At 39.0% G+C, this 13,057-nt stretch overlaps 1 protein-coding gene across 1 annotated transcript in view; it reads right to left on the bottom strand.

Annotated features, from left to right (window-relative positions):
- The window catches only part of Nckx30c (solute carrier family 24 member Nckx30C), a 102,346-nt gene that overhangs the window by 13,354 nt on the left and 75,935 nt on the right, over positions 1-13,057 (bottom strand). The window contains exons 5-7 of the mRNA XM_071798059.1: positions 10,090-10,361; positions 5,677-5,812; positions 2,120-2,372 (exon numbers count right to left, since the gene is read on the bottom strand). Coding sequence (XP_071654160.1) covers positions 2,120-2,372; positions 5,677-5,812; positions 10,090-10,361 — 661 coding nt within the window. The remainder of the gene's footprint in view (positions 1-2,119; positions 2,373-5,676; positions 5,813-10,089; positions 10,362-13,057) is intronic.

Below are 13,057 nucleotides of genomic sequence, written 5' to 3'. Positions count from 1 at the left end.
CGATTGACGTTACCGAAATTTGAGATTGATATCCCTTCTCGAATAAAGCTTCCTGGCCTCTTTGGCACCTGGCCCTTTTCGTTAATCGATCCTTCAATATAGCACAACGTAAATGGGTTTCGGGTTCAAAAACAGAGAAAGCTGCGGATGCTTTCAGAAATGTATTAAATTTCTGGGTTGCAACATACTGTTTTAATATCTTGCACTGTTCTCACGACAAGAAAGTTTTTGGAAAATCTTCACGTACAACTTTTGCAGAATATCGCAAGTTTTTTTGCTAGATAAATATTAAACCTCACGTAATCTTAAAATACAACTTAATTCCACGATGTTAAACAATTACGATTAAACGCGAGGAGATAATAATGTTAGTATAATTTACGGAGGTTAATCAAATGGCGAGTTCATGTGGATAGAATCGTAGCGTTGACATTTTAATGACAATATTGGAAGCACATCAAAGTTTCTTCTTAATTTGCTTCCTCTTTTGTTATTCATGCCGTGCATATTCACTTTGTTATAATGTTCTGTACGTAAAAATGTGTTAATATAAATCGGGAATGTATAGGTATAACTCTGCATTTACTTTGCACCTTTATCTACATCGCTCAAATTATTAATGTTAATCTATTATATATTCTAAATTTTTCTTATTTTTTTGAAGTTTGTTATAAATTATATTGGAAAATCAATATGACGTTTCGTGTTTTCTCTTTAGAGGCTTTATCTTTCTTTCTTATCTATTTCAAATAACGGTTTTATTTCATATAATATATATTGAAATATATCGTAAATCTCTTCACATGCAGAATCAATAAATTACACGTTGCTGCGATATCTCTAAAATGGAAATATAATGGTATGACTTTTTGTGAATGGATGTATTGTATGTGTACTTATATTTTTCTCCTAAAATTTTATTCCATTATACTAATAAAATATTATTTCCTGAGGTCACACTCTTCATTTTTACTGCATTTTCAAAAATATTTTAGTTTTATGTTAAGGTAGGCGTCTCGCTACGTGCTAGTCATGTGACTGTTTGTAGGTTTTCACGTTCAGAAATATATTTCAGGCAATTTTTGCTAAGGGAAAAATAATTTTATGAATTATGGTGTAAAATTTCATACGTGACAAAGTATGTTACTTTTTCCAAATTATGTGATTTTTCTCATTTGACTCCGTTTTGATCAGCTGATCATGCGAGTCGTCGAGAAAGGTTACAAGTGAGGTTACATCTCCTTTTTGATTGAATTTTGACAATTACTCAGAAAGGGTTTCAAAACGCATGACAGGGGTGTCAATCACTATCCAATTCGGCTAAGAAAGACGAGCCCCATAACCTGCAACTACAGTGATTAGCCAGCGGCGTTGCCAAGTCTTCCCAACCTCACCTCGACCAAAAAATGTCTGCTCGATTACCGCATTTTCACTAAAATAAACTAAAAAATTAGCAGCGAAATCTCCGGTAACCTATATATTTTATGGTTGCATCGGATTCTTCGAAATCTAATGTACAAAAAGCAATGTTTTTTTCTCACTTCATCTAATCGACAAATACGAAAATATGTGATTGAAACCGTGATAGAGCCTTCTTTTCTGTATGAAGTAATGCAAAATTTGTGATTTTCGAGATCGATTTTCTAGAGTAAATAGTCGGTAAGGAGCCACAGAAAAAATCGACTGCAAAGCTGATCATATAATTTGATATAAAATCCGAAATCGAAAACTTTATCTAATACATGCCCTAACGAGACGACTACCTTAAGCTTTCATTACGAGTACAGTTAAAACTTTCTACTTTCTCGAATCAGATTGTTAAAAAATATTTTAATACGTAGAGATTGTAAAATTTAAACAATAATACATGTAAAATAGAATTATAAAAGAATTGGATATTTGCAAACTATTATTCGCACGAAACAGTCTTCTATAAAAAATTCGCTATCGAATGATAATATTGCATAATAAAATTAAACAAGTTTAAACTATGTATGAAGTAATTGGTAAAATTGGAACAAATTTTCTAGAATCTTTTGGAATAAAATACTGAAGTCCATGCGATACATCACAGGACAACGTTGCAACGGGGACTTCTGGAAGAGATTTGGATGCTCACCCAACGGTCACGTCGAAGATGTTGCTGCCGACGGAACTCGACACGGCCATGTCGCCGTATCCCTTTCGCGCCACGATGACGCTTGTGATGAGGTCCGGTATGCTGGTGCCAGCTGCGAGGAACGTCAGGCCCATTACTTCCGGCGGTATGGCCACCGTGTCGCCGGCGACGTTCGCCCACCAGACCATCAGGTACGAGTACGCCGCGATCCAGAAGATCGAGCCGATGAACGTTATCGGGAAGAACTTCTTCCCTGAAATTAAGCGCGTGGAGATGCACGGTATCTGTTACACACGATCCCTGCCGGGGTCGTTCTATAGAGATTACATAAATCATCGTGGAGGATCAACGTCAATATCGGACGTGATTTCACGGCAATTTTTCCCACGAGAATAGAGTCGTAGAGACAAGACCGAGGTGCCCGTAATAACGCGGGATGTTCCTTCACTCGCGCGGGATTATGTAGTCAGCCGTGTGGCGCCAGGCATTTTATTCGCACCACTCGGTTGCAGTTCCTATTAACGGAAGTAGTTTAAGTATGCTAAGTGTGTTTGGTCGATTACCATTCTGATATCACAATGAGTCATTGGCTAACTAGAGTATGCAATATGAATTTGAAAAATTAGTTCGTTTTAGATGCGAAAGAGTAGTTAAAAGTATGAAATACACATATTGATAAAAAGATTGCTGAGAATCAAACGTATGTCGGTATATGAAGTGGAATTTAAATAGAAATATCAAGATTATAGATGTGAAATTAAAGATTAATCCAATTAAGTTAATTATTCTAATAATTTAGTGATGACGTAACTTTGCAGTTAATAGTGAATTGTTTGAAGTAGAGCTTTTATGAAGTAGTTATTAAGTGAGGGATTTTTTTAGTAGATCGCATTTTTTCTTGATGAATATAATAGTAGGCGAAGTCGTTCTCAGCCAATAAGAACCGCCAGTTTGCAAACTTTGATGCCGCATTTACGTGCTTTAATGCTGCAATGACGATAATGAAGTTCGACGTATCTAATCCGTCCCGTAATCTAATCCTAATGACCGAATCTCGAGGGTTTAGTTTAAGAGCGACGGAAGAGTTTCGCTCTAAATGATTTTCGCAGAATATATTCTTCGCAGACGATTCTTCGTTCTAAAGGTAACAACTTTTTTGGTAAGCGTTCTCAAAATTGACTTCTAATTACGATTATGGCAGTCTCCACGGACAAAAAATGAGAAGATACAAAACTTTCCCTATTAAATTGTTTCTTATATTAATTTTGTAATCTGGATGAATGGAGGTACGCAATGAAAGAGCTATGCGATAACTAATTATCTTAATTTAAGTGAGATTAAGTTTAGCCCGGACAGCTTTAATTATTCGAGAAAAGAGATTACACTATGAGAATAAATCTTAATTTGGTATGAAAGTAGTTGCATTCTTTGTTAAATCTGAGCGACAATTATTTACTAGGGTTACGAATTAGGAGAATTTATCAATGTTTATGAAAAAAAAGGAATTTTGCATGTTTTGATTTATTACAAATGTTTCTATTTCTTTGTGCGTCTCATGGTGCGTCTCTTAATTGATTGCGATAACATTCATATTAATAGATCCGTAATCAAAGGTAATCGAGATTGCTGAAATTCAAAGGACATATCGGAATTTTAGCTGACAATAGAGTCAGCGCCGCGCACGTACGTACGGCCATCTATGCGTTTGTACATGCGCGACAATCAGTCGTTTCCCCAATGCGAAATTAGTGTGTCAATATCATCTTTCGTATTGTGCAATATTGCGAATAGAAACGCACTAATAGGCCGAGATAATGCAGAAGACGCGTGATAAATGACGGTGAATAATAGTGAATAACAGCGGCAACCGGCAGCGTGTGCCGCCGCGCTCGGGTTGATCTTAACATTTATTATTAAATCGATATGCGGCATGTACCGAAAACGATATAGACACGCTCGTTCTCGCTTCTCCCGTTAAACGACCGAATTGCGACCATCGTAACATCTTTCCCGCTACCTAACCCGTTATCGACGTTCTCATCGCGAGGTTTCAAGAAGAAAAAAAAAAAGAGTTTTATCTTCTTTTTCTACCGCTAATCTTCGACAAAATGCCGTTATACGTCGGACAATGATAAGAAGGTGTAAGCTGGATAAAACTCGTTCTCGGCGAGTTAACTGTAAGTGCCGTTTAATTAGTCTCTTGTATTGACGAGGCGAGTTCCACCACGACGAAATCGATGGCTCGGAATCCCGAATTCCCGGAGTTGAGTTAATATTACCACGGGGGTCGATATCGGGGCGGGAGCAAAACATCGCGCGACGTTCGCGCGCTGATTGATAGGATTTAATCTGATCCTGACGTTTTTGGCGGGTTAAAAAAAAATATATACGTCGGCCGGGAGTTTTTTCCCCCGGTCGTAATTAATGGCGCATTCGTAACGCTTTTCCGTCTATTCAGATAATATTTCCAGCGAAAATCGGATAAATCGTCATTCACGCTTCGATCGGCAAAGCGAAGCGGTTAGGTATGCAATTAACATACAATCAAGTATAAAATGTGATATTGGATGGTATCGCGTGAGACTCTTGGATGCCGCCGATTTTCATTCCTTAAGTAATACGCAGATCGGACATCTATTCCGCAATTCGCAATTTATTGCAGTCGAGCGCGCGAAGTGGTGGAGATATACGTGAATATATATACATATATATATATTCTCCTTTACTATTAACGAGTTATGAAATTGAAGTGGAAATTATCTATGATATATTACCTACGTCTTAATATCACCATCTCATTATCAAGGAATAGAGATAGCGAGCACACAAGCGGAATAAAGATGGAAAGCGGAGCGGGAGACATCGATGCAAGTTCATAGCACGTATTTACCGATTAAAAATACTTTTGATAAATTAAAGTCCCCGTCCTTGAGGACTTATATATTCGTTTCATAAATATCCTAATTGACTTTTCAAGGAGAACGACGGAGTTTAGGTCTCGCAATAGATGCAAGATATGTAAATGAAAACTGCTTGATCGCTCTTGCGCTTGACAAAAGGTTCTTGCTTTTGTCTTTGCTCCAGTTTTCATTTGCCTCTATTCAAGACCGATTATCCGTCAGTGTGGAGAAATCTAATATTACTATCCGAACAGTCAACAGTGAAAACACTGAGAAAGAAGGCCATCGGATGAAGTATTATAGTGTTGGTGCAAATATTCGGCCGTTTTCCCATCCATCAAATGGCTGAGAAAATTTAGTTTTGCTTGATTCTCTCTTGCAAAGCTATTATATTAATCTTTATATAGGTATATATGTATATTTAATTTCAATGTAAGTGTGTTTGCATGTGCGCGGGTGTTAATTTCGCAAAATTGGAAATCGTAATTAATAAAGTAAATGTAATTTTTTCAATCTTTTACATTTATATTGTATAAAAACTCTTGAAACTGATGTGGAGAAAAGATAGCGAAATCAGGAAATATTCACTTGAGTGAAAAATGATTTATTAGAGGTTGCTCGAATCTATATGGGTATAGAAAGATGATCATTAATTACCTCTAGGTGTTCTCGTATCCGGTAACGTCAACCAAAGAGGAAATAAGATTGGCGCAACCAAAATGTAAGTTAGCCTTTTTCTCGGGCTGCTTGGCCAGCCCATGTTCAAGGCCTCCGGAGGTTCATCCTCTTCGCCCTGTGAACAAATATTTAACAAAAATGAGATTCTTCTGGAATCATATTTTTCGTCATTAAGTTTCAGTCTAATTTGCAGATCGAATTTATTTAATTATATACCTAATTGCGTTCAAGATGCAACATTCATTGTTGTTCTGAAGAGACTGAATAAAACGTTTATATGCATTATTGAAGAATGTTACGAAATTCAAAGATCGAAGATCAAAGATCTACTCTAACGAGTTAGTTACAAAGGCAATAAAGTATCTCTCTGTTGTTCCGTCTCGAGCAAACACAACGCAATGCCACAGAGCATATTTGTGAAGTATCATAATTTTCAGCGCACTCACACTTCAAGAACGAAATGAACGTAATTCCCCGTACGCCGGACTAATCCTCGTTTTGAATGTTTGTTACATTAGCAGGGAGCGACATTAAAAGGCCGTGTTTGCTGAAGAGGAGAAATCGCCCGAGTTAATGCGCGAGATTTATCCTATAATGTTTACAACTAAATAATCCGTATAATGAGGGAATAAATTATGTCACTGTAAATAACAAATTATATTACAAATGTCGAGAAGCGAATTAAGATAAGACTCGGAAGGAGCTTTTACAGCGCGCGAAACTTTCTTCGGGGGCCATTAATCTGGAATCTTGTCACTCTGTTTTGTTGAACTTAACGAAGCTACTTGCCGGACCGAACTATATCGTGTGAGCTTTTCCGGGGCGGGGCGTTCCCACATTGTTCCCACAAATTTCGCAAACTTTTGTGGAAAATCGTAGGGTTGGTGACTTTACTCCGATTATCCGTGGGAAGCGCAAGTGAGGCTGCAAATGCGCATCAGCGGACGGGGTGTGGGATGCAGCAGCATTGACCCAGATTCTCCGATGCATTCAAAATGAAAAGGCCCTCTCTTCGGTCATTTAGGACAAAGCCGCCTGAGACTACTCACCGCTCCGTCCACGCGCCACGATACCAGCCAGCAGCGCACTGGCTAATATTCTCGAGAGAGAGCGAGAGAGAGAGAGAGAGAGAGAGAGAGAGAGAGAGAGAGAGAGAGAGAGAGAGAGAGAGAGAGAGAGAGAGAGAGAGAGAGAGAGAGAGAGAGAGAGAGAGAGAGAGAGAGAGAGAGAGAGAGAGAGAGAGAGAGAGAGAGAGAGAGAGAGAGAGAGAGAGAGAGAGAGAGAGAGAGAGAGAGAGAGAGAGAGGAGAGAGGAGAGAGAGAGAGAGAGAGAGAGAGAGAGAACTCCGGATAGTCAAGTTCCGATTTATATTTCCGCAGAGTAGCTCTCCGAATTGCAACGGTGATTATGCGTCGCTCGGGGAAATTGTTTCGACATTCTCTGACATTTCTCTCTGCGTCAGTAGTTGTATAAGGACGATTGGCGCAAGAACGATCAAACAAGAGGTCTTTTGTATCATGGCGATTGTTGCGAAAGCGTTCCCGGTAAAAGCGCAGTCTCTTTTACACGATTCTTTTAAACGTTAAGTGAATATCTGTCGGTGCAAATTAGTAGTATATATCTTTTTTATTCACATTATGCTAATCAAAAGCATCACGTTTTATATTTCCTGTCCAATTTTAAAGCAAATTTCATGTAAAAGTGCAACTTTTTTTCGCAAACGCTGCATGTTCGATCACTATATTCAACGACATGCTGATTGAGCTTTTAATTAAGAGATGCCAATTGGTTATCGTTAACATGAAAAAATATTAAAGTTGTATCGTTTTTTTAATTAAAAAATTTACTTGTAATAATGTAAAAAAAAAGTATTTTTTATACAGGTTACATGACTCATTTTTTATATCACGTAACGTTACAGAGACCGTTAAAATAGAATGGCGTAACTGGAAATTGCGATTTTTATACGGAAGCTTACAGAATATCGTGGCTGATTCAATCAGATTTGTCCGAGTTGATCTTATTGTTAGTCGCGGAATCGTAAAAGGGGGGCGATGCCGGATAAGATTCGATACAGAGGACGTGCCACGCTTACATGGAATGCATTTTTTAAGCGAGTAGTATCTCGTGCGGTAGGCGTGATAAATGTTAATGCGGCGATAAAAACTCTAATGTTTGACGCAAGAAAATGACACGACGCAAACTATCGATTTAAACCGAGGGTCGTGCACGGCATGGTAATTTGTTGCGGGGCGACTACTGATTTGCTTTACCGTCGCGCGCCGCCCCGAGACAATGCTTTTTTAGTTGGAGCAAAAATCAGTTAGACGTATTTTATTGTCATTATCCGGCGCTTTGGCGAAAATTTCTTTCGTACCGCAATTAAAAGTCGATCTAATATTTATGTTTACCGTAAGCGGCTCAGGTAAGCGTTAAGCGGACTTGCAAATGGGATTCTTATTTGCCTCCATTGTCCGTAATTCGCGACGCCACTTCAGGATCCGTCGAAGGACTTGCGAGAGACACCGAAGGCAAGATGGGCGGGCGATAAAACGGTTTGTCGAAGTCGGAGGCCAGCGCTACGGGAAATGAGGGGCCTTCGAATATACATGCGTTCCTATCGCTACGTGCCGTCGCGTCGCGAAGAATTATTAAATATTTATCTCTGTCTGCGTCTGGAATGGGGTAGAATTCTACGCGATATCATCTGACGAGCAACGGGGAAGTTCAGACAAGCAATATCACACGTTGCGTTTTTACCCTTCTTATTGTATCGATTGCTCGCCAGTCGTTCCTTTCCCGGGGGGAAAGGTGACAAAAAATTTTCCACCGCGCGAATAACGTATCAAACGATAGGTAAAAAACTTATAGACCGTTTTTCTTCGTCTGACAACCTTATCGTGCGTGCAACTACGCTGGGATTGCTCGAATTTCTCTGCGTGAAAGATGCACCGCAGCGTGACGGACCCCCGCCTTCATGTATTAGTATTTCATTCCCGCGTATCTGATTTCGACGTAGGCAAAATAACCTTGGATGAACTTTTAAAGTTCGAAGCCGACAAATATCGAGCGACGCTCTGATTTATGATTGCCAAGTTCGCTGGGTGAAAATTGCGGTTGTCCCGATAAGACCTAAATGGATGAACACACCGTGCCGATTTATACTCGTGCGCGTATAAGGCGCTCCGGGCGTGAAGCTATAACTTTGATTACTCTTGGGGACTCACCCCTATTACTCTACGGACCGTTTACGAACATGATATTCAGGGAGCTAAATAGGAAGCGATATCGATTGTTTTAAATTTGGTTTCAACAGTGATGTTAATTCGTAAGAAACGTGTAGGCACTGCGGCATTAGTTCAAAACTTACAGAAACCTTTTGTCACTATTTGAAATGCTTTGATCGATTAATTCTGATTTAATCGTGCTTTTTCTTTGTTGAAACTTTTATAGTAAAGTTGTAATCTAAAATGAAGAAGGAATCTAAAATACATAGGATAGAATGTTACATCCATAACGGCGTTCGACGTGCAAGTTAAAAAGGATTACTTCGCGTGATTCGCAGTATTGTGGGAATTAAACTGCCTATTCTAATTCAGGATATCCAAGTCGTGATAGAAGCAAACATTTCACAATGGAAAGTAGAACGTTACGATATCGAACTAACGTGCCCTTTTGCAACGCGTGCTCCGAGATACGCGACAGCCGAGTCGCGAAGTTATACTTAATCCTAAAATTAGCCTATCGTACTAATTTATCGGGTTGAAAGTTATTTTTCTCTTGGAATATTCTTGCGCGATCATCGGAAAATAAAATAGTAAGTATATTTCGAACGAGTCACGAGAAACGCAACGACAGATATACGCCGCCGCCGCCGCCGTCGCCATCGAATCAAACGTTTTGTCAAGAAAAATGGAACGACAAATTCCAATCAACGTGTGTTCGCGGCCTCTTTGTTTTACGACGGTGTGCAGCGTACGGGAAATACGCGAAACTATTCCAATCTCCCGGATCGAGGTAGGTACACCGTGTAACGAATCGGATCGTAGATCCTTCCTCACTCACATACGGGGTTTTTTCCTTCACTCGCAGAAGTAAAAGGGTAGAAGGATCATTTATAACTCGCAGACACACCGATCGATTTTATTAAACGACACAAACGTGTTAGCGTTTGTAACTTTTGTTTCTTCTCGTTACGTCCGCAAAATCCATACAAGTGCCGCGTTCTGATCTCGGAAGATGCGGATACGAGAAAAACAAAAAAATCGTTATACGAAAATGTACACGGCGTAGCAATTTAATAATCCTAATGTCCGCAACGCGTGCCAGAATCGATGAATCTGTCGCGCGCGCGGGGCACTCTTGGCATTTCTTGCATTCCGCGATATTTACCGAATCGAGCCCAGCGTCGAGACCGGCGGCGATACCGCCGTTCGGAAGTTCCTGAATGCCGGCGGTGGTGCCGGCGGTGGTAGTCGTAGTCGTGGTGGTGGTTGTGGTGCCCTGCGAGCCCTGCTGCAGCTGCAGAGTCGTCTCCTTCGAGGGCGCGCCGGAGTAATGGGCGGCGGTCGAGGTCGCGGCGCCGTTATGCGGCTTGGTGGCATCCAGCAGCACCTTCAGCGACGCTATCGCATGCAGCTGCGTCGCTTTCTCGTCCACCTTGCCTGAACAGCACCAGAGATGCAGGTTAATGAGGGCGGAGGCACGCTGCATTTAGCTCTTAACTGTGCGATCATTTCGTAGTTGAATTTACAACGAAATTGCACGGCGTTTCGTCCGCGACGCAATTTGTTTTTGTAAGCGATTTCGAACATGAATCTCAACTTCTAATTTTTTTAACAGGGCGAATATTAGGCAGCAAGAGATGATGTATTTCGAAGACCGCAAAAATAATCAAGAAATTTGGCAGTTGCAGATTACATCTGCAATAGGAGTAGTTTCTGTTTTGGTGTTTATTAGAGCGACTATTGACTATGATTGGCAAAAAGCGTAGATACACCGCGCAGACCATGCGAAGATCATGTTTAACCGCGCTAATTACAACGTTTATAGCGTGTTTGAGCTGTTTTGTCAGAAATTGAGTCGGCTTCTCTGCTGTGTGCATTAATGCCGTTGCCAGGGTGCAATTATATCGGAGCGGGTTCGTTGCGTTCGAGCAAATTTCCCAATGCTCGCAAATTCCGCGCTTCGCCGAGTTTCCGATTGCGATCAGAAAATAGGGAAATGTCGTTCCCGGGTCTTTTGTTCTTATTTTACGCCAGGCCGAGCGAGCGTGAGACATTTACAAAACGTCGATCTGCGTGAGCCGCGTATCAAATTTCTTTCTTTATTCGCTCCGTCGATTTCCGCAACGTTGGTAAATCGGCGAAAGATTGAAAATGCAACTCTTCGAGATAATCGCAAGATACATAAAAATTCGTCGCATGCAGTTCTACCCTTTAATTCTACAAAATGTATACAAAATACTGTCGCTTTCGTCGAGATATATTGTACTCTCTACGGACTTCTACAATCTCCAACCTTAAGAGAACAAACATGATTCGTTAATTCACTTAGAAGTGATTCTCGATCTAAAGTCTATGAGCAGCTTGTGTGAGCATCCTTCTTAAGTTTTTGTAAACGCTATTCAGTTATGTTGTTGGCTTGCAATGCAAATGCAAATGTCAATTCTTCATCGTGCAAATTCGAAAAAAGAACAAGATTTAACTTTTTTATTCAATAACATTTTACGAAAACTTCGCAACCAGTGTATGCGTTTTATTGCAATAATCAAAATGTTAATTAATTTAAAAACCAAATAATCTCATGCATATATAATGTAACTAATAAATATTGTTTACAAAATTTATCAAGAACACAAAATTACCATGCAAAAGAGGAGAGTTTATTTTATTTGGTACTAAAACTTAAATGTATTTTTGTTTCAAAATTGCGAAAATTTATTTCTATTTAAAAATCGTTTTTTTCCTAAAATAAAAATTCTAGAATTAATAAGTATTTAAATATTAATATTGCATAATGTTGTTCTTTCATAAAAATACCATATGACTAATAATATATGTAATGTGTACTGTGTACTATAATTTTTGCTGCGTTAGGTCTCCAATTTCACTTCTGAAGTGATGTGCAACATGCAGCGGAGCATAGAAAGCGTTCGCGCGGCGCGATGATATATATATATAAGTATATCAAAGGCAAATATTAAAATTGAAAAGAATCACGGAGAAAATTGTTACGGTTGTTACAACAATGTTCTCTATGATTAAAAGAGAAATGGATGTAAATTCAAGTTAAATTGATATTACATTCAATGTAGCTGTTAAGATATGCCCATTTATACAGTTGTCATAACCGTAGTTCTTACGATACGTAACATTCGGTTATAATACCCTCGTATATGGTTGCCTCAACCAAAGGATTATTGCTATCCCTCTTATGTGGTCTGCAGCACAATTATTATGGTTGAGAGATCCATAAGATATAGCTGCACGGTACAGCACTGAATCACTGCATGATTGAGAGTTTAGTTCCATTGCGCGCGCAAAAGAATTTCTGCATAGAATAAAGTGGATTTGATAAGGATGTTTTAACTTTAAGGCCTATCTACATAAGACGCAGAACGCGAGTCGCAAGCACACACACAGTCTACATGTCAATCTAACCTCTTTGTGTATAGAGGTTAGATTGACATGTAGACTGTGCGTGTGTCTTGCGACTCGCGTTCTGCGTCTTATGTAGATAGGCCTTTATAAATATACTTTTTTCATAAATATATTTACGAACACAAAATTTCGTAATGAGCCGACACTGGTTTCTGACATTCACCCGACATTATAAGAAATATTATATCATATATCCAATTCAAAATTTTATTACTTTTTTTAAACTGAATTTGTTTCTTAAGATGATTTTTGAAAAATTATATATTTGCGCTGGTTGACATATGTAGACTAAATATAATACTAACATTAAATTAAGAAGTGGTCTACCACGTAAGGCAGTTGGCTCACGATCCAGAGGTCCCGAGTTCGAATCCCACCAAGGTATGTGTGTTTTTATATGTGTTTTTAAATACGAGAAAATATTTATAATCATAGACTGCATCTTAAGAAACAAATTTAGTTAAAAAATAGTAATAAAATTTCGAAATAAATAATTTTTTTTTGTCGGGTGAATAATTGTTCATTATGGTTGTAACATCCATATATTATGGTTGCAACATCCATATAGTAGCTACCCTCACTAAGGTTAGGGCAACCATATGGAAACCATATGGAAACCATAGGTCACTTCCAGAGTACTATGGTTTCCATAACCCTTTTGTATGGATGGGCGAAAATTAACAGCATTATTCTGTTGT

Source organism: Temnothorax longispinosus, chromosome 2 (genome assembly GCF_030848805.1).
Source record: "Temnothorax longispinosus isolate EJ_2023e chromosome 2, Tlon_JGU_v1, whole genome shotgun sequence".
NCBI classification, from domain to species: Eukaryota; Metazoa; Arthropoda; class Insecta; order Hymenoptera; family Formicidae; genus Temnothorax; species Temnothorax longispinosus.
Note: the sequence above shows the minus strand (reverse complement) of the source record. Positions and strands in the feature narration are given on the sequence as shown.